The sequence below is a fragment of the Cyphellophora europaea genome (assembly GCF_000365145.1).
Source record: "Cyphellophora europaea CBS 101466 unplaced genomic scaffold supercont1.6, whole genome shotgun sequence".
NCBI lineage: Eukaryota > Fungi > Ascomycota > Eurotiomycetes > Chaetothyriales > Cyphellophoraceae > Cyphellophora > Cyphellophora europaea.
In genome coordinates, this window is record NW_008481812.1 from 668,711 (window position 1) to 689,300 (window position 20,590).

Sequence of the window (20,590 nt, forward strand, 5' to 3'; positions counted from 1 at the left end):
ACATGGCACTAAAAGCCTGAGCGATGCTGTCAGGCATTCGAAGGGCGCGAAGGAACGTGGTCGGATTTCTTCATATATGTATAGGGGCAAGATATGAGATTGATTGAGTCAGACTTGGGTAATGCCGCCGGGCGCTGTCAGTCATGTGTGCCAGGGTGATGCCCCTTTCCAGAGCGTGCGGCCTCTGAGAGGTGGCTAGTGGCCGTGTCGCAGCCTTCACATGGAATCGCGGTGGATGTTCGAAGACGCAATAGGCGGCGCGGGCACAACAGGACATCCTCGGCGGCAACGCCTGAACAGTTACCGTCGCACTGTGGACTTCTCAGGCGCCCAAAGCGATAGGACTGAAGTCTTCCAGAGGCGGTCCCAGAGGACTGTCCCAGACGTTTGCAGAGCCGATATGCTGTCTGAGTAGAAGCAGCAATTTCTCGGTATACGCGATGACGTTCTTGATGGTTTCAATGTTGTCTGGCGTGCTTGCCTGGCCTATCGAGGGGTGGTGGCCGAAGACAAGCTCTTCTGCAGCCAGCCGCAGTCTCTCGCTTTCGACCTTTGCAAGCCATCTGGTGTTGAGAGCAACAACGGCCAGGACTTGGTCGGGGAACGACGCGGCATCGGACTCGTCTATCAGCCGGGCTAAGGTCCCGCAGCAGGTAGCCAGGGCATTGTTTCCGGTGCAGCAGGCCTGAACCAGAATCTCAACCGTAGGGAGTGGTCCTTTTCCATGAATTTGCAGATAGTCGTCGTCTGGGACATCCACTGTTGGCCCAACTGTTTCATCGCTGACACCGTTCGGCCCTTTTGCGATTTCTAGCGCAGGCCAGAAGCTCCCTCCGCAGGCCAGCAGTGCTGCTGCCCTGGGATGTGATTTGGCTAGCTTGTTGGATGATGTAGCTGTATTGATCCAATCTCTGCAGCACTGCATGCACGAGCAGGAATTTATTCCGCTTCCTAATGGACCCCAGAATATACCAACTTCCGACCTGTTCCAGTCAGAGAGTATTGCTTTTTGGTGAGTAGACCTTGACGGGGCTGTTTGTCGTGGCCTTGAGAATGACGGATGAGCGGATCCGATGGGGTGATTCTGCTGTGGAGGCCGTTCCAGCAAAGTCTGTGCGTAGGTCTGGAATCCCTGCGTCCACAATGTCCATATCGCGTCGCCACAAGAGTAGGAGAGTTGAGCGTCATAAATGGTTCGCCTTCGGGCGAGATGTCTGACCACCCTCTCCGCACTGAGATCGGAGATTCCGCCGGCGTCAATATTGCAGTGGGAGCTCAGAGCCACGGCTTGATTCTTGTATCTTCCTCCCACGGGCGCGCGCCGAAGGCCCGCCATTCTCCTGGCTTCAACAGAATACAGAAGCCAACCAAGACGCATGGGGTCCGAGAGCTCGATCTCAGCGCGGACATTCTCCCGACCGGATCGATAGTATGCCGTTGTGCCGAGAACGCTATGCTGAGAGACAGTGAGCTGCTCCCCGCATAAAGTTCTCCCTATGATGCTTCCATTGTCAGAGAAGTGCATACCGCCAAGGACTGCTAGCAGCTGCACGTCAGCCATGGTCGTCTCTGCGCTGGCTCCGTATAGGTCAGCAGGAATGAGAGAGGCCAGTCGCCATTCCCAGCGAAGATTTGCGTGTCCCCACCACGTGGCTTGGTAGTTCATCAAGAATTGCACCCAACATGCCGCTTCCAGGCCCGGTGTCGACGATGTCGTGACCGTTGAAGTTTGCGCCTCGGTTTTGCGTTTGATGGCACCTTTGAACAGCCAGGGAAAGACAAGAAAGGGACACAGTGCACATGCACCTAGCGAAAAGCCTCCGCATTCATGCTCACCATTGGAGTCATCTTCACCCCAATCCCACTCCCCGGTTGAGGCTCCTTCATAAACCCACTTTCCCAAGCATGGGATGCATAGAACAAGAGACAACGGGAACGTAGCAAGGAGGAAAGGGCACACAGCGATTCTCAAAATTAACGCCCAAATTGTCTGCCGATACGAAATGGGTAGCGCCCGCTGAGGACCCGTGACGCGCGCCGTCTTTCGATCCATGTACGAGTTAAGGGTTTCGTCAAAGTTCTGGCCGTAATGAAGAGTGTTCTCGATTGGCCTGTGCTCCATGATCGGGATGGTGGACCGCAAGCCCGGCATCGTAAGCACAGGCATTCTGTATCTTGGATTAAGGGTGAGTGAGAGCAGAGACCAGAAGAACCCTTGGCGCAGCTCGAAGGCGCCTGTGATGGCTCGGCCGCATCGATTCATCGACGCCAGATACTGCGACAGTGCTGAAGCGGTCTGCAGGATGGCGAAGAGCAGCGCCGCAGCAGCCAGGATAGCACCCGTGACTGCTACAACGAACTCGGAAGCAGCCATTTCGACTTGGTGAGGTGAGGTTCGTACAGTGGCGTATTATATCTCAAAGCTGGCTCTGATAGTCCTTCGACCGGCTACAAGGATGCGGGTCATCGAGGCCGTTGCGGGTCTATGGCTTGTTGAGCAGACATGATCTCTTTGCCTGCCAAGAAGCAGCAATTGAAGCTGTGCACGTTGACGCGACCTGCGAAAAGGGCGGACCGAGGGGTTTTAGCATGCCACTTGAGCCGAGCGGCTGTAGTGGCGGTCTCATGGTCGGACTCGAAACTGTCCGCATCAGATCGTCCGAATTAGGACGAACGCTGGTAAAGGGGGATGGCTAGGCTCTGAGAGAAACTTGTGGCGCACGCCACATACAGGGGCTTGCCAAGTGTCTGTCAATATGGATTTGCATTGGTCGAGGTCACGCTCAAATGGTGCGGCGACACACGCTTCGATGGAGTTGGCAAGCTTGTCTCGCACCTTTCAAAGGTTCAGATATCACTATGCTCAAGCAAAAAGCCCTCCGATGAGGCTGCAGTGATGGAAGGTAGTAAATAGATCATTTGATTCCAGATACCTGGTAGGCGGCGGAGTGGGCGACAGCAACTCCGCTAAAGTCCGGGCCTGGACGAGCCCCAATTTCCAAGAGGCGACTTGGCAAGCCGAGGGAAGGCTTAATCAAGGTCTTCCTTTGGAGAGGCCTCCGGTGCGATATCTTCTCATTCTTGTACAGCATCAAATCATGCCCAGTATGCGGCATGCCGTTGCTTTATCATCTGTAGCTTCTCTGGGCGGAGACAAACCTAACACGGACAGCGTCTTGGCGTGATCGAAGTCGTTAGGGGACGTGAATGGACTGCTAATTCTCTGCATATCTCACCTTCATGAAGGCTGAGTATAGACTCTCTTATTGGTCGTGGTCCGGTAGAAGCAAAAGATTCTGCCCTCCCTGCTCATTAATGTTTCCACAGCCTTACTCGTTCTCCCTAACATCGATAACGGTCTTCTTGAACTTCCGGGCAGAAACCTTGCGGTTGAACAAGATGTCGATCTCACGGTAGGACCGGTGCTTGAGCTCAGGCACGCAGAAGAAAGCCCAGATCCAGCAGACGAGGGCGGTACCCGCCCAGATGTAACCGCATTTGCCTGCGAGATTCCAGCCGGTGGGGTTGAGCATCTTCGATGCTAGGTAGATCATCGGGATCTCGGCGACATAGTAGGCGGCACGACCGACACCCGTGCTCAAAGCGCGGAGACGGACGGAGGAGGTTTCGGAAATGATCGTGTACGAGATCGGGCCCAAAGTTCCGGCATAAACGAAGGAGATGATGATACCCAGAACGGCCTGGGCGTAGTTGGTTGCGTTGTTCTGGTCGATAGAGGCGCAGATGCCGAGGAGAACGAGGAAGGTGATGTTGGCGGCCGTGCCCCAGAGATAAATGGTTCGACGACCGAACCACGCGGTCAGGAACCAAGCTCCCACGTTCGCAACAAATCCAAGACACGAGTTGATCAGGTTCAATTCGAATGCCTTGTCGCTTCCGACCCCGGCCTCTACGCGAAGAGTCATTCACTGGGTCGATAGTCGCGGAACGGGGGAATACTCACGCTCGAAGAAGAAGGTTGCTTGATTCGCGATTAGGTTACCCGCGAAATTCTGGGACGCATACATCAAGCAGGTGATGACGGTCCGCCGTAAGTCGACACCCTTGACGAGGTCGAGGAGGGTAGGGGAACCACCCAATTTGGCTTCGATCTCGACGGTACGCTCCATCATAGCGAAAGTTTGTTGAGGATTCTTACTTCCTAGGCGCTCGATATTGCGAATTGCCTCCTCTTTGCGTCCACGACGGGTAAGCCACCAAGGCGATTCGGGGCAGAAGAAGATAAGGACCAGCAGGGGCACCTGACTGAGTCAGTAGAGGTCGCCATACGATGGGCCGTGACTTACAGGGAAAATCCACTGCAGCGCAAGGGGAATTCGCCAAGCCCACTGATCGTCCCGCTTGTTAAAGCCATAGGTGACGGCGGCGACAATGATGCCGCCAATCGACCAACTCATCTGCAAGGTAGCAGTACAGGCGCCCCGAAGGACAAGCGGCACAATCTCGCTGGAATAGGCCGGGGAATTCGCGATGAATATCCCCCACGGAACGCCTTCCAGCGCTTGTCCAACCACGAGAAGGGCGAGGGAATTGGCCTTTGTGAGGTTCATCAGCCGAAAAGCTCAACAACGGAGCCGGAATGCTTACAAAAAAGCTGACGAAGATAGTGGCGATCATCAGAACCAGGGCAAGAATGGTCGTCATGCGGTAGCCGAGGCGGTTGGTGATGGGTCCGGCCATGAAGACGCCTACAAAGGCGCCGCATTGGCCAGACTGGAAGAGGGCGCTCTGCCAGCGGGTGGGGATGGTATAGCCATCGCCATGGGGCACGCCGTAATGTCTCTGGAAAGCCGATTGCGCGACAAAGTTGCCATTCAGGAACATGTCGAACGACTCCATGACCTGCTAGGCATCAGCTGTTGTTCTGGGCAAGCAAAGTGTGTGCAACGACTTACGATGGTGAAGCACATAATGAAGGCCCAGAAGCAGGCCCAGGGATAGGCCTTGAAGGCGGTCCAGATGCCCATGGCATGTTCGTTGTTCTCGCCGTCGATGGCATCGACCATGAGGTCCTGGTTACCCAAGACTTCGGCATGGATGCTGAGGGAGCGTTGGCCGCCCTTCTCAGAGTGGCTGTCGACTGGGTCGGCCATGTGGACCTCCTCCTTCATCTTGTCATCTGACGACATGCTGGAAGTTGGCGACAAAATCACCTGGTCAATGTGAGGAGAGCAGACAATGAGCAAGACAGGTAGGGTTGGGATAGCGGCTGTCTATTATAGCAGCGCAGGGCAGTGGCACATGAGTCGTACGACTAGCCCTGGAAGAGGCCATCCACCGCAGCTCTTCCCTTGTTGGCTCACCGGCATCTGGGGCTAGCGGCTCGCATCAACCTGGAGTACGTTTCCTGTGCTCAGAGGAAAACTAATGTAACATTACGTGCCCTCCATTTTCCAATCAGGCGCGTGCAGGACATGGGACTAATTTGCATCCAGTAAGCGACGTTGCTTTCGACAGCCAGCCATGTGGTGTGAGATGCAACATTCGATCTGGCTTGTCCTGAAGTCTGTTCAAAGGTGCGGAGGTTGATCCTGCCGCGTTAGCTCAGTACAACGCGGCTCGCACAGAAGAGAGAATCCAACTCCGTCCCCTCTGGCCCCAGCAGTCTAGCCAGGCTGGCACGAAGGCGGATCGGCCACCTTAGCGGTGGATCGTCAGCGGGCACCAAGCAGGCTAAGCAACATTCATGAGCTTACCAGAGCTTGTTAGTGGTGGCAGACCTCCATTCTACGGCGCCACTTACATACCACGGGCCCAGGATGCTAACTTGCTTAGCCTGTATGAGGAATCCCGCCGTGGTCAGGCGAGCCGCCCAGCGTGGTATTCTGAACGCGGGGAAGACTGGGGTGCCCAACGCGGGGGCTTGTCTGTGCCTAATGCCTTCTCTACATCGTTCGGGGTTGCCGGAGTCCGACGTTCAGCAAGGGTTCACCTCGGTTAAACCGGCCTGAGCAAAGGTATTTACCTACCACGGCCATCATCACCCATGTTTGCAGTACTAGCAGAACTTTGCCTCGAAAACTCACTGCTGTCTCGAAAAGTCAATGCTGTCTCCGAGACTCTTCCAGCTACTGGCTTGGGGCGAAGTGAGGTGCGAAGCAAGAGCATCAAGATCATCGCTAATTGCGCCTCCATCGCCGGTCCAGCAGCTGACTCATCCTTCCAAGCAGACCTCAACGTTACCTTGAACGAGCATCTTCTCCTCAGTATGGACGAGTCAAGAAAGCATCGCTATGCGCAAGAGAGGTGTCGCTGTTGCGACAGATGTGCCTTTGGCAATCACTCATGCGAGTCATGGTGACATGATCCTTTGATACTTGCTGGCTTTCGACTTCGACACTGCTGGCTTTGACCTTCTTGTTAATTGTGATGTATTGTGTTGGCTAGGGAAGCATCCAGGCTATGGGCAACCTAATTTTAACAGCCGAGCGACTGTGTCCCGCACCCAACGCAGCGTCAACACCTCTCATCTCATACCCGATGAATACATCACAACATTCCCATACAGCCTCTCAAGGCAGCGGCGGTTTCGGAATCAAGCCCCAAGCGAACATATTCACCGACCTCGCAAGCAGATACGAAAGAATCCGATGCTGCGTCTGCCATCTCTGGAACTTGTCGAGCGTGTTGAGCTTCCCCATGAAGTAGGCGTGGTAAATCCGAAACTTCTCCTCGGTGCGGATCAATTCCTGCACATAATGCAAAATGGCGGCGAGCCAGTCGTCGCTGGCGCGCGCGACGCGCCCATTCGCCATCGTCACATGGATGTCTTCCAGACCCTCGGGTTTCTTTGCGAAGGGGGGTGCTGGCTTCGGCTTTTTCGACTTCTTCTTGGTGCCTGCTGCACCTGCTGCTTCTCCATTCTCCGCCAGATACTCTTCGTCGCTGGCCCGACAGACCTCGGCGAGCTTGTCGCGCAGCTTGAGCAATTTCTTGAACTCGTCTTCGACCTGGTAGAAGCCGACCTTCTGCTTCGCCACGGATGGGACAGCGGCGAACCGGACGGCCGCGGCCTGGACGATCTCGTTGATATCCTCGTACATCTCGGTCGCCATGCCGTTGGAAACCGCCGGCTCCAGAGCCTCCTCCAGTTCGACTTGTGTGGGCTTCGGCACCTTGTCCTTCTTCATGGCCCGCCACACCTTCCGCGCCCACACCTCCAGGGCACTCTTGGGCTTGGCGTCTTCCTCTAGCGCCTTCAGGACGCGCTGCACCCACTCATCGATGTCCCCGGACTCGGTGCCCGCGGGGTTTTCGACGACTTCTTCCGCCTTCTTGCCTGACCGGTGTGCCGGGACGTAGCCATCAGCCGTGGGTACCGCACGCGGTGTATCGTCGGGCTCATCGGTGGTAATGGCTCGGGGTTCGTCGGGAACGTTGGGGTCGTAGCCTTGGTGTCTTGTTTCAAGTCCAGCAGCTTCAAGCAATTCGTCGTGCTTTGACCGGCGGGATGGTTGGGGGTAGAAAGTAGCCCTTTCTACGGGTCCAGCAACAGCAGGTTCATCGGTTGTTATAGCTCGTGGTCCGTCAGGGTCGTTCTCATCCCAGCTCGAGGTTCCTTCTTCTGAGTCAATCCCGGCGGCCTGCAGCAGCTCTGCCTGCTTGGCCTTCTCGCGCTTCTTTTTCAGGGCCATGGTGGCACTCTCACGATATCAAATCTGAAACACACACTGGAAGCCAACAGATATCAACAGAAATCGAAAGTTGCAATGTCTGACAAGCCGGTGCTGAACCTTGCGAGGATTGGAATATCCGTATACTCGGAATGCGAAAGACATGTCTATTTATATTGAGTGGTAAGGTCATTCGTCGGAACCAGTCCTCGGTTTATTATCTTCCCTAATCAGGTATCATCAGTAAGCCACATACGTTAGAAGCATATATCATCGTACATGGTTGAGCTACAGCCGCAACCAAACGAGCTGAAACCAACCTGGTCATCAAGAGGGTTAGCTTCCGCCGTCCTGCGCTCGTTATCAGAAATTAAATTCTCGTTCTCCTTGACCGAGCCTCACCTAAAGGACGAAAGCTGCTGGAGTACAAATCACTACACTCCATATCCGCACGTGTGTTGGCTATAGGGAAACCCAGCGCAAGGCTGCCCCCCCGCCCCCCCCTCCGGCTGACAATGCAGGTAATCAGAAAGGTCCTTCTGCTCGGGCCGGACCATGGTCTATGGCCTCTCTCCCTAACGTGGGATCGTGATTTCGGCTTTACTTACCGCAGTGGTGAGTCCTCCGGTCGGCCTGAGAAACGAGTGCGGCCGCGATCGTGGTGACTTTGTTGGATGACGGCGAAGGAACGAGCCAAGGCTGAGGAGCGGCGGCATGGAAACGTGCGCCGCTGAAGGAGGCAATGGGGGGGAGGTACCTAATCCATGTCGCCTCGGAGCAGTGCTATATACATAGCCTGGCACGTGTTTTGACTGTCGTGCGAATGGTCTCCGTCACGATGATGCTGGTCTCCATACCTCATAGGCAGTCGATGGCCTGTCACTATACTGTGAGGGGTTTGCGGTGGCCGGAAACAATCCGACTTTGAGTTGCTCCCAACGGCATCTAGCTATCTACTTGTTAGCCGCTTTCATCGAACCACGACATACGTTTCCATGTATGCTAGTGACGGCCATGAGAAACGCGTAGCCGCAACGATTTACCCCCAGCTGTGTAAGTTGCTGTTGATTCGTCATTTGAAATGCGTTCCAATATGAGAGCGGCGACGTCCGATACATACATGCGTACGAATCTACTGCCGCCTTCTTTCAGGCTTAGTTCCAGACTGTACCGCAAGAGCTCGGCGTTTTGCGGCACTTATCGGATGCCGCTAGATCCCAGACCTCCTTTCTAGGCAGACATGTAACAAGCAGGCCACCACATCGGCTGACAGCACACCAAATGGTGACATACGCGGAAATCCAAGCCTCGAACGCACTCATCAACGATGCCACGCCCCCGCGTGTCGCCGTCGTCGTCGGCGGGACCTCAGGCATCGGCAAATTCACGGTGAGGGCTCTAGTCGCGACCAAGTCCAGGATGCGGATCTACCTCGTCGGGCGCAAAGACGCCGCGGAGCGCTCGAAAGTCTTCATACAGGAGCTGCACGCCACGAATCCCCAAGCGCAGGTGGTGTGGATCGAAGGCGAGATCTCGCTGCTGGCGGATGTCCAGCGTGTGTGTCTGGCCATCAAAGCCCAGGAGCCACGCGTCGACTTGCTGTTCCTGAGCGCGGGCTACACGCCCTTCGGCACGCGCAAGGAGACGGCGGAAGGCATCGAGATCGCTCAGAGCCTGGTGTACTACTCGCGAGTGCTTTTCGTGCTGCACCTGCTGCCGCTTCTGAACCGTGCGGAAGCCCCCAGGGTCGTCAGCGTGGGCATGGGTGGAATGGAGAGCGCGAAGATCGACCTAGACGACATCGACCTCAGGGCACCCGGCAACTTCAGCGGGATCAAGGCGGTGTCGCAGTACGCGGCCATGAAGACGACGACGCTGGAGAAGCTGGCTGAGGAGAACCCTCATGTGACCTTCGTCCATTCCTGGCCCGGGTGGGTGGACACTGGCAACGTGAACAGAGGGGTGGATGCGAATTCGGCGTGGTCCTGGTTTGTCTGGCTGGTTCTGCGGCATCTGATCACCTTGTTTTCCTTCACCGATGAGGAGTCCGCACAGAGGCATCTGTTCCAGTGCACCAGCGCGGCCTATGGTGGGAGGGGCACGCCGTGGAAGGGCAAGCCTGGGGTGAACACGCGAGGAACGCAGGAGAATGGTTTGTTTCTCGTAAACTATCGGTGCGACTGTACGCCGAACGCGAAGGTCGTGCGCTTGCTTCGAGACAAGGCAAGGGAAATGGTGTGGATCCATACTCAGGAAGTTCTTCAACCATATCTGTGATCCATAGCAACAAGAAGATAGACACGATGCCGATGATTAGCTGCACCGATCGAGTGACGCTGCCTTCCCCAGCTTGCACGTATATGGGAACCATGTGTACATCGGGAGACTCAACAGCCGTGCTCTAGCGGCGATCGATTTTCTTCAGGAAATAGTAGGGGACATTAAACATAGTGGTTAATGGTCACATTGGAGCCACGTGGCTCGATAGCTACATGGTTCTCCTCATGCCGCCCGCCGTAACCAGCAGCCATCACCAACTGTCCGGTACACTTACAGGCAGTACCAGCATTGAGGCAGCAGACGCATTGTGGCGAATCGTATGCCACGCATCGCGGAAGCCAGCGCCCGTCGCTACACTTTCCCCTGTACCGAGGTTGCGAATATATCGAGGGTGAGAACCACCTGCGAGGAGAAGGCGGATTCTGGTGCCCGTTCTGAAGGTGTGGGCGCAATCGTGAAGGCCCAAATGGAGGGGACTAGCCTCACGATCTGGGTCGAGGCGGAGATATCGTTCGGAGATGCTGCGCGAGATACCGTTCATGTCCACCTCGCTCAGCACGGCAAGAAGGTCGACGTGGGGATGGTTACTCGAGTGAAATAGTTGGACAGAAGGCCGCCCACATACTTCTAGATCATGTTCGAGGACTTCTGTGGTGAAACACAGTACGTCCGAGCGCGAGACAAGAGCGTCGACCTCATCGCTCTTGCCCTTGCTCCTGGCAAACATTTGCCGCGCACCGATAGCTGGCGTGGGATGGATCGGGTCGAATTTGAAGATGGAGTCGGAAGAATCTGCGCCAGGCTTGTTTTCAGAAAGCTGGCCGCCAGTATCAAGGAAAAGCTGATGAGGAGAAGTTTGGGGTGGCCACCGCGGCAGGTCTCGCCACTCTCCGGCTCCGGTGTCGAAGATACGAACTGGAGACGTCCTAGGTTCGTGTTTACGGCCAGCCAGGTGCTCCTCAAACCAGGGAAGTCCTTCGTCAAAGATGTTGCGTCCCTGGGCGCCGAGATGTGTCCATGGACCAACAGTGAGGGCAACGGTGCAGCCACGTTCAGTCAATTTCAAGTATTGCTCAATCACCTCACGTACCAGGATATCATACCAGCCTGCGACTAGCACTATTGGGATGTTCGCTCTCTCCAACGCTCCGGTGGGATCCCTCGTCTTCCAGTATGGGCTTTTGGGCTCTGGAGACGAGATGGTTTGACGCAGAAATTCCGGAGCATCCCCCTCAAAGTGTCCATCAACTACGTCAAGTAGAGGAGCGGAGTCAAACACCGGCGCAAGCCGAGTCTGCTGCGACCTCAGATGCAACATCATTGAGATGAAGCCCAATCCAGCATTCATTTTCTTCGTCAAATCGGCCCACGTGATGATGTTCGAGTACAACGCGCCGGTACCCCAGGTGAACTCGTGGAAACTGTCCGGACCAGTGAAGATGGCGGCCGCCTTCATGTCTGTTGGTGGATCGGTAAGGAGAGCCCACTGGGTGTATCCTAAGTAGGAGCCACCCAGAGTAGCAAAAGAACCAGTATACCATGGCTGCTTCCTCATCCATTCAACAACAGCATGTCCATCTGCGACTTCATTGGCTCCAGGCTCCAGAACTCCGTCGGATCCAGAAGTGCCTCGACAGCTACTCAGTAGGACCTGGTAGCCCCGAGCTGCAAAGAATCTTGTATGGCCAAGGGCCGGCATCAGTCCGATGCCATATGGACTGCGGATCAATAGTGTTCCGCGTGGCTTGGAACCGATTGGCTGATACAGGTCTGCCGAGATGTTCATATCACTTGAGATGGGAATATGTAGGCTCTCAATCGTGTAGCTGTTCGACTCTGGAGGAAGTCCATTTAACCAAGTGTGCAGGCGATCGAGGATGGCGCCCATCCAGCTTCTGGCTATTGGCGCCATTGTGAGATCTAGAGGCGGACTCTGGGGGTTGACTATTACGAGTAAAGGTGGTAGAGGCCGTAGGCAGGCGTGGTGTTCGATGCTTTTACATGACCTACAATGTCAGCCTAATGTGGCAATCCTAGAGTTATCGCCGAATCTCAGTTTTAGGGACTTCGCGTGCCTGCATCGAGGTGCCTGCATCGAGAGTGCGACTAGCCCACACTCGTAAAAGCAAGCCATTGGCGGCCTGACTTTACGACGCTGGAAAGCTGGGGATAGGACATAACGAGGATCAGAGAAGCAGCAGGAGGCAGCTGGAGAGAAGAAGTGCCGCCAATGTTGCCCTCGGCGGCACATGTGTTCTCATTCCTTGCAGGTGTAGGTAGTACAGACAAACTCTGAGGTAGATGAAGTACAGTAAAGTCCTGGAAGACTTGGGGGGGGAGTACTTGTACGATTCTTAGGTAAGCGCCGCCGGACGTACTTGGGGGCACGACTTCCCCCCAGTGAGCCCTAGACAGCTGGTTCCGACAATACCTGTACGTCCGAGTCGTTGGAAGCCCACCATCTTGATTCTTTCTGGCAGACACCTAAACATTGGTCTATTCCTTGATAGACGACGGGTATCTTGATGAGAGCCAGCAAGTAGACCTGTCAGGGTGGAGAGTACTAAGGCTGCGAACTGGGAGCTCAAACAGTCGATCTGTCAATCGTACGATGGCGATACGAAATACGACTTCTACCAGTCCCTGTCAGGCGGGGAAATCAGCCCAAGAATATCACAGAACGATTCAAGCTTGCATTTAAGTGACAGCGCCGAGCCAGCGTTGCCATGACCGTGTCAGCCTCATCCAATTCAGATCGGCCGTGTCCCGCAGTCGAGCGCGGCAGTGATGAAAGCGTACCTTGATACCGCGGCTACGTAGCGCGCAGGCCCCAGCTTTGGTGATCCAGCGCTCCGACGAGCTTTTGCCAATGATGATCGGCGACGGGTGCCGCACACCACGGGCGCAGGTCGAGCAGTGATCCACGCCCAGCTTAGCAACATATCACCGCTTTGGGCTTGATGCGTGATGTCCAGAGAACGATTGGCTAAATAATCATGGATCCATCCCCAACTGCCAGACTCGAGGCAGTGCCTTGACTATGTAACGGAACTGTAGTAGGTAATGCGAGTATAAGAGCTGGTGTCGAACACCATTCCACGACTGCTGGGCTTCGCAAACCATCATCACACCCAAAATACAAGTCCAATGCTGCCAATATGGTCAAACAAAGGAATTGTTCCGGCGACGACAACTGCGGCAACACCGCCACCACCCCTCCACCCACCGCCGTCTTATGAAGTTGTTTCGCAGCCTGACGTTAGACACCCATCTCACTTCACAGAGACGTCGATTACTGGAGAGGAAGACTTTAGGACCACACCGACCGCAAGCACCATCAGTTCAGCTGAAAACGCCGCCACTCCGGCCGACAACGAGCTTGTGAAGCAAACTCTCAAATGGATGCCACCACCTCCAGCGGCCAGGCCATCCGCTCGTCTGGAAGTACCGGTCGGTATCCCTCAGACTGAGAGCGACAGTTTTTTCTCTGGATCATCCCCCTATTGCCGCGCCTACGCCCCCTGCCTCTCGTCTCACGGCATTGCAGCCCCAGATTTCGTTGCCTTCATCGATGGCCTCACCATCACGCTCGCGCCCTCCCCGCCCATTCAGGCCGCCGACCTAGTCAGCGAGGGACTCGGCCTCGTGCCTGAACCAGTCTGCCAAACAACCAGCGCTGTCCTTGGCCTCGTCTCTGGTGTTGCCGAAGAAGTCACCAGCGCAACGCGCAGCATACTGTACCTGAAAAAAGTCAATGCGCAGTACTTCGGACCCAGGGGCCTCAAGGTGTCGCTCATGAAGGATAAGGAGCTGCAACAGGCATTGAAGCTCTCACCGAAGCACGTGCCCCTAGCGCCAGTTGACAGCCAGAGTGGTCGTGTCACTGTGACGGATCGTCGGCTGGCGGCGCTGGAAGGGTACATCGCGTCGTTGACGCTGAATGTGCCGGCGGCCGCACCACCAACAAACGTCATCGATCGCTTGAGTGCCAAGCAGGTGCAGTCCCGGATCAAAAAGCAGAGGGAGAAGGCAGAGAAAGAGGCCGTGAAGCACGAGGAGAAAGCGGCGAAGAAGGCGGTGGAGCAGGAGAAGAAAGACGCAAAAAGGGCAGCGAAGCAGGAGAACAAGGACGCGAAAGTCGCGGCCAAGAACCAAATATATTCTGACGGGGCAGCTGAGTTACAGGGCTCGACCCCCGCAGCCACAACAAGCTCCTTTAGCCAGGCCCAGCCGCTGGAGCCGTATCGATCGTACGAGCAGCAGTTCCTCGCTCCAATGACGTCCCCACCGCAGGCGCCCTCATCACAGGAGAACAAGAGGCTGAAATCCCTAGAGTTCAAGATGCAGAAAATCAACCTCAAAGCCGACGAGCGCCTGCTGTCCGAAGACAAACCTGACCGTCGCGAGAAGATCGACAAGGAGAGAGCAAAGAAGCTCGCGGAGGTGGAGAAGGAGATGCGCAAAGAGGAGGGCAAGGATGAGCGTCGGGCTGCAAAGTCAGTGGGACGGCCGACGCAGGAGGTTGATGGGATTCAGTCGAGACGGCGCTCCAGCAGCAACAGCGGGAGGCCCAGCTTGAACAGCCCGTCGAGCGGTGGACGCGAGGGTTCGGCGCTGGAGAAGAATCGCAAGGCGGCGGCGAAGTTGCGCTGGATCGTGGTGCAGAATCTGCCCGAGGAGAACGAGGTGGAGGAGGCGCCGCAGAAGAGCTGGATGGCGAGGGGGTGGGAGAAAGCCCGGGCGGAGCTCTGAGGTTTGAGGCCTGTGCGAAGCATTCGGAATAATTCCTGTATATCTTATACATATATCTAATCACCACGGAAAATCTCAGAGATTCGCCTTCCCACCATCCAAGGCCCCTGTCCCGCCGCCGAGCAACCACGCATAGGCCCTGACCATGTCGTCAAACCTCGTTCGCGACGCGCTTACCATGGAGAACGTCGTCCACCAGATGTGCGGCAGGCCGTGGTACGCATCGAGACGGGTGGGCACGCCCGCCTTAGCCAGCTCCTCGGTGTAGATGACGCCGCCGTCTCGCCAGGGGTCGACGCCGGCGACTTGAACGGCGGTCGGCGGCAGGTCTTTATGGGAGGGGAAGTGGAAGGGTGTCAGCAGCGGTGAGTGGTCTGGGTAGGTTGCGAGCGCTGTTCATAGCAGAATCAGTTGTCGTGTCTTACATCTTGAGTGCTCGTGACGGTCTGCAATGTCTGGGGTAAGAAAACTTACTTCTGATGGCGCGATACATCCTCTCGTCCATGAGAATGGCCTTGCGGTGTCGGTCCCAGCTTTGATAACGCGCAGGCCCGAACAACCTCCCGCCGTGCGCGTCGTCTCCCTCGCTGAGAATAGGGCACGTGACGTGACACCCCGTCAACGGCGGCTTCAGTCCATCGTCACGTGCTAGGTGACAGATAATGGTGGCGAACGTGCCGCCTCCGGAACTACCAGCTACGACGAAGCCTTTTGTTGCGTCGATTACGCACTCCCTGGAGCCGAGGCTTGAGTACTCGGCGGCGACGTACGTGACCGCATCATACGCATCCGTGACCGGCACGGGGAATTCGACGTTGGGATACAGCCGATAAGCAACGTCGATGACGGCGACGCCCAGCCGCGCACAGATGACGCGGCAGTCGTGAGCTTCGGTGTCCAGGTCGCCCATAAACCAGCCGCCGCCATGGAAGAAGACCACGACGGGCACGCCACCCGCTGATGCCTCCGTCGGCGTGAAGGGCAGGTACACGCGGCCCAGGATCGAGGTGCCGTCACGGACGGGGATCTCGATAGCCCGTTCGGACCAGGTTTGTGACGGGGGCAGAGTCGACTTGACGAAAGAGGAGTCGTTGTACCGCTGACGACCTGCTGCAAACTGTTTGCGGAAGGTTGGGATCGTTTTGCGCGTCGGGACGGGCAGGGGTGGGGGAGGACCCTTGCGCGCAAAGAGCTGGTCACGAGAAATTCAGTGTTTGGGGGGCCAAAGAGGACATCGGTTCAACGTACCTTCTGGAGCTCAGGGTGGAGTGTGTCAATGTCGGCGTCTTTGTTCGGTTTTGACATGTTTGCGGAAGTTTGGGCTGGCGAGGAATGTGAGAACAGCCTTGCGTAGGGCAAGCGAGTTCGGCTGCTTACCAAGACATGGCTTGTCTGATGAGGTGAGGTAATGTTGGATGCCTTGCCAAGACCACTACTCTCCGGCCCACGAGGCGCCCCCAGTCGTGACGACGCGGGAAGAATGTGGGCAAATGCTGGCCCCAAGTAAAGTTTTGTCGGATATGTACGGTAAATTGACGTTGGTGGGCCGTTATTTGCGGCTGCTGCCTTTGTTTCTGCTTCTCGTTATCGCTACTTTGGTACTGGTATCCAGTTATAGGCATCTTGGTGCAGATCCGTGAGCAAGATGCTTCTGATAGTAGGGCACAGTCGCGGCAACACGATGCACAGATGCCTTGTCGCTCGACTGTCAGCCTGTGCGAGTCTTTTCCGCTCTAGATCTTCGCAAATTCACATGCAAAACATTGCCAACCAATTCTGCGGAATGTGCGATCGTATGCTCAAGATTGCCTGTGAAAAGGTGCGTAAATTGACTGATTAACCTACCATCCATCTTCCCCAATCTGAATTGGCTGGGCGCCCGCAGAACATCTTGGCCTACCTTCAAGACAGTGGGCAGCCGGCATCAACCGACTCACACATTACGTGACCACCCTGGTGAGAAAATCGTCAGGCGCAGGCTCTCTCGAGGATGTGCGAGTCGAGGAACAAGGAATTAATGCATTCACGCTGGATACTCTGAAGCATAAGGGCAGTCCAGGCCTGTTGCGATCAATGCCGACATCAAGCGGGCGCCGTCAAGACATGCTCGAGGATGCACCTTGGAAGCTGATCATGGCTGGAGATGACGTTTGCTGCAAGTCTGTTCAATGATCCTGTCGACAGCATAAAGGCGCATATCTGTAGAGCATTAGCATTACCGCATTGGCGCCGATCTGGTTGATCTCAAAATGCTTTCCGCTCATCAGTGCGGCGTGAGCTGAGATCGTTTCGTGATACTGAGAGCAAGGAGGGTTTCAGGAGTATTGAGTGATCTGCAAGTTCTGTCGCTGAACACCTGAGACTTTGTACCGTCTCTCGTAGCCACGTCTAGCTTACGTCTCTTGGTCAAGAAAGGGTAGCAATATATTGAAACCGGGCCCATGTGTCTGGTTTTGTGGAAACGAGCTCGGCGAGCTCGGATTTGACAGCGCACGGTGCTGGGGCCGTCGGCAAATCATGCACGGCGTCATTTCTGGAAGCGAGGCCATCTCCACGTGTGCCAAGAACAGAAAGCACGGACGTCCCGGAAAGACCGTGTGGCTGATTCTGCTCAGGGGAAACACAGACAAAGACGAAGGGAAGGGCGTTCCATGTCGAGGAGCCTGGACTATTGACACTAAGCCTTTTCCGGCCGAAGCGCCAAGACTGGGTCGGACGTCTCTGCTTCTCCTGACTCTGCCTCAACCACCACCACGACCACACTACCAGTACCAACGCGCCGTGATCGCCTCGACCAGTCGTGTACAGGTGAGCCATTTCTCCGGTGGGTAACCCAGCTTGGCAAAGTCCCACTGCTGGTCATGCAGCTGTCCACAACATTGTCTCGCATTCTTGCGGGCGTGGAGTTACATTCCGAGCAGCAGTCTGGACGCCACGCGAGCAAAATGACCATGGCATGTTTTCGACCGAGTGTGTATTCAAGGTTCCGAGTCATGGAGTGGGCCAAGGCATTGCTATGGCTCTGATATACCTGTAAGTTGGCCAGCGGTTTTCTCTTTCTGCATACTCGTTAATCGCCTACTGCCGTTCTTTACCAAGACCACTACTTTGGTCGTAATCATGCCGTCCTCATCACTCTTTCTGAGGTCGAGCACCACACTCGTTTCTGCCTTGTCTTTACTGTCGGCTCCGGTTCTAGCCGCTCCCGCCTTGCCTGGCCAAGTTTACAGTCTCAATACATCGTACTCTGGCTCCGAGTTCTTCGATGGCTGGAACTTCTACGATGGAGCCGATCCCACCCATGGCTTCGTCACCTACGTGAGCCAAAGCGAGGCGCAAGCCGCAGGCCTGATCTCGGCTGGATCATCTGCGAAGATGTTGGTGGACTCGCAGACTGTCCTGCCAGTTCCCGCGAGCAGAGATGTCTACTGGGACAGGAATGGCGTCGGTCGCAGGAGTGTACGTATCGAGAGCCAAAAGTCCTGGACTCATGGTCTCTTCATCGCCGATCTAAACCATATGCCCTCCAGCAGTGACGCTGGATGCGGTACCTGGCCAGCTTTCTGGGCCATCGGTAGCGGCCCGTGGCCCAACAACGGAGAAGTCGACATCATCGAGGGCGCCAACGATCAGCCAGCTAATAACGCTGCCGGACATACTGCAAATGTCTGCACAATTGATAACCGTGGCGGAAGCGGAGTTCCTCTCTATAGGAACTGCAACTACAACGATATCGATCCGTGGGGCGCCCTCAAGAACCCTACTGGCTGCCAGGTCGCTTCAACCAGCTCGCAGAGTTATGGTGCTGGGTTCAACTCTATCGGCGGCGGTGTTTACGCCATGGACTGGACCACCGAAGCCATCAACTTCTACTTCTTCCCCCGTGGCAGCATCCCTGCCGATGTCAACAGTGCAAACCCTAACCCATCGACATGGGGTATTCCCTTCGCCACCATCGGCGGATCGGGCTGCAACGTTGAAAACAACTTCAGAGACCTGCGTTTGGTATTCGACACCACCTTCTGTGGTGACTTTGGTGATGCCACATGGGGCACCGGAACTTGTGCTACGCGGACCGGCTTTGGCTCCTGCGCCGCCTATGTTGCATCGAGTCCAGGTGCTTTCGCTAACGCCTACTGGGATATCAACTCTGTTCGCGTATACCAGGCGGCTCCTGCGCCAGTATTCGTAAGGCCAGATAGTCCCCACGTGATTCGCGACTGACCTTCCTCTAGTCGACCACTGCCTCTAGCTCCTCAAGTGCCGCCTCTACCTCCTCGAATACCGCCTCTACCTCCTTGACTACCTCCTCTGGCTCCTTGACTACCGCCTCTGGCTCTTTGACTACTGCCTCTGCCTCGTCAACTACGGTCACATCCTCCATGGTAAGAGCCGCGCTATATACTTACGTGACACAGTATGCTGATCAGTCACAGACCTCGAGCTCCGGCAACTACACCTACACCGGGCAGCCCGATCCCGTCAAGACCTGGGAGGACTCCAACATCAGCGTCACCAAGACTGGCACAGATCCTGAGCACACCTGGGAGGACTCCTCCGCACCTGTCGCCCCTGGCAAGCAAGGTTGGCAAGATAACTCGATAAATCCCGCCAAGCCTTGTCACAAATGTGACCACAGTGACGGCGCCAACGGTGCTGGACAGCAGTGGAACGACGCTTCTGGCTCCAACGGCGCTGACCCCAAATGGCAAGACGCAGCTGGCTCCAGCGACCCCGCGCACCAGTGGAAGGATGCCCCCAGCGCCAATGGCCCAGGTCAGCAATGGCAGGACGCCTCAGGTTCCAGCGACCCGGCGCACCAGTGGAAGGATACTCCTGCCTCCTCCGACCCCGCCCATCAATGGCAAGACGCCGCCGCCGGCTCCGCGCCCGCCCATGGCTCGTGGCCCGACGCGCCAGCTCCGGCAGGTGGCGCAAACAAGCCCGCCGACCCCGCCGCCGCCTGGTCTGATGCCGCAGCGCCCGCCGCGCCATCGAACACTGTAGCCCCAGCCAATGGTGCCTGGTCTGACGCCGCCGCCGCGCCCTCGAAGCCCGTCGATCCCGCCTCCGCCCCGGCCGCGTCCTGGTCCGACGCCGCCGTCGTCCCCGCCCAAGTCACGACCTACACGGTCATCCCGCAGAAGACGCCCGTCGCCGACGCCAACGCCAGCAACCCCGCAGCTGAGACGTGGGCGGACGCCCCTGCTGCACCCTCTGCGGCGCCCGTGAAGCCTGCTGGCGCAAATGGCTCTGGAAGCGACGATAAGGTCAGCCCATATACGGGCGCGGCGGCCAGCAGCCGCTCCGTTGTGGCGTATGGCGTTGTGGCGATGGCGGGGCTTGTGGGCGCGTTCTTGCTGTAATGTCAGGAAATACAGTAAGTGCGGGTGAAGTGGGATTGGGATTGGGAGCTACGCAGCAAAAATATACGACGGGTTTGGAGTCAGCGGGTGTTCCAGACCGGCTTGGGGGGTTTCAAATGGATATAAACGTTGTGCCGGTTGGGCAAAGTGTATCTTTGAGGCCCGAATGTTTTTATGGTTTGACGTTTTCTTGGGCTCTTCGAGCCCGACGCTTTTTCTAATGAGACACTATCTTTGATGATTGCCAGGGAGGGAGAGATAGAGAGAGAGAGGTTCTGTCAATAGATTATTTTCATTTCTTCTTCCAGTGGAGCTTTCTACTGGTGTTCGGCTTTCAGCGATACCACAATGGCTGTGGCGTCGTCGTAGGTGGGCACTATTTGGTGCTTTGAGGATGGCAGATGACGAATCTCGGACTCGTAAGGGGGCCACTACCATGACGCATCTTGAGCCGTTAACGGCTGAGCGGCTTCACGACGGCTCGACGGGCTGACCGAGTGCTTGACCGGTGACTGCAGAGAGAGATGTTCCCAGATCTGCGGTCGTTCCAACCCGGAC

General features: G+C 56.2%; 8 protein-coding genes across 8 annotated transcripts; 3 read left to right on the plus strand and 5 right to left on the minus strand.

The window, feature by feature from the left end:
- Window positions 1-322: 322 nt before the first annotated feature.
- HMPREF1541_06456 (uncharacterized protein) lies at window positions 323-2,374 on the minus strand (the record flags this gene model as incomplete). The annotated part of the gene is made up of 1 exon (XM_008720788.1): window positions 323-2,374. The coding sequence occupies one exon, from the start codon at window positions 2,372-2,374 to the stop codon at window positions 323-325; it is 2,052 nt and encodes a 683-aa protein (XP_008719010.1).
- Window positions 2,375-3,329: 955 nt separating this feature from the next.
- Window positions 3,330-5,132, minus strand: HMPREF1541_06457 (uncharacterized protein; the record flags this gene model as incomplete). Its single annotated transcript, XM_008720789.1, has 5 exons — window positions 3,330-3,910; window positions 3,965-4,262; window positions 4,308-4,556; window positions 4,609-4,863; window positions 4,917-5,132. The coding sequence occupies 5 exons, from the start codon at window positions 5,130-5,132 to the stop codon at window positions 3,330-3,332; spliced, it is 1,599 nt and encodes a 532-aa protein (XP_008719011.1).
- A 1,401-nt stretch (window positions 5,133-6,533) lies between these two features.
- HMPREF1541_06458 (uncharacterized protein) lies at window positions 6,534-7,655 on the minus strand (the record flags this gene model as incomplete). The annotated part of the gene is made up of 1 exon (XM_008720790.1): window positions 6,534-7,655. One exon carries the CDS (start codon window positions 7,653-7,655, stop codon window positions 6,534-6,536), a length of 1,122 nt encoding a protein of 373 aa, XP_008719012.1.
- A 1,260-nt stretch (window positions 7,656-8,915) lies between these two features.
- On the plus strand, window positions 8,916-9,911 carry HMPREF1541_06459 (uncharacterized protein; the record flags this gene model as incomplete). Its single annotated transcript, XM_008720791.1, has 1 exon — window positions 8,916-9,911. One exon carries the CDS (start codon window positions 8,916-8,918, stop codon window positions 9,909-9,911), a length of 996 nt encoding a protein of 331 aa, XP_008719013.1.
- Window positions 9,912-10,164: 253 nt separating this feature from the next.
- HMPREF1541_06460 (uncharacterized protein) lies at window positions 10,165-11,826 on the minus strand (the record flags this gene model as incomplete). Its single annotated transcript, XM_008720792.1, has 1 exon — window positions 10,165-11,826. One exon carries the CDS (start codon window positions 11,824-11,826, stop codon window positions 10,165-10,167), a length of 1,662 nt encoding a protein of 553 aa, XP_008719014.1.
- A 1,235-nt stretch (window positions 11,827-13,061) lies between these two features.
- Window positions 13,062-14,666, plus strand: HMPREF1541_06461 (uncharacterized protein; the record flags this gene model as incomplete). The annotated part of the gene is made up of 1 exon (XM_008720793.1): window positions 13,062-14,666. The coding sequence occupies one exon, from the start codon at window positions 13,062-13,064 to the stop codon at window positions 14,664-14,666; it is 1,605 nt and encodes a 534-aa protein (XP_008719015.1).
- A 75-nt stretch (window positions 14,667-14,741) lies between these two features.
- Window positions 14,742-15,971, minus strand: HMPREF1541_06462 (uncharacterized protein; the record flags this gene model as incomplete). The annotated part of the gene is made up of 3 exons (XM_008720794.1): window positions 14,742-15,058; window positions 15,141-15,858; window positions 15,915-15,971. 3 exons carry the CDS (start codon window positions 15,969-15,971, stop codon window positions 14,742-14,744), a joined length of 1,092 nt encoding a protein of 363 aa, XP_008719016.1.
- A 1,815-nt stretch (window positions 15,972-17,786) lies between these two features.
- On the plus strand, window positions 17,787-20,032 carry HMPREF1541_06463 (uncharacterized protein; the record flags this gene model as incomplete). Its single annotated transcript, XM_008720795.1, has 3 exons — window positions 17,787-18,854; window positions 18,902-19,051; window positions 19,103-20,032. 3 exons carry the CDS (start codon window positions 17,787-17,789, stop codon window positions 20,030-20,032), a joined length of 2,148 nt encoding a protein of 715 aa, XP_008719017.1.
- Between the last annotated feature and the right edge of the window lie 558 nt (window positions 20,033-20,590).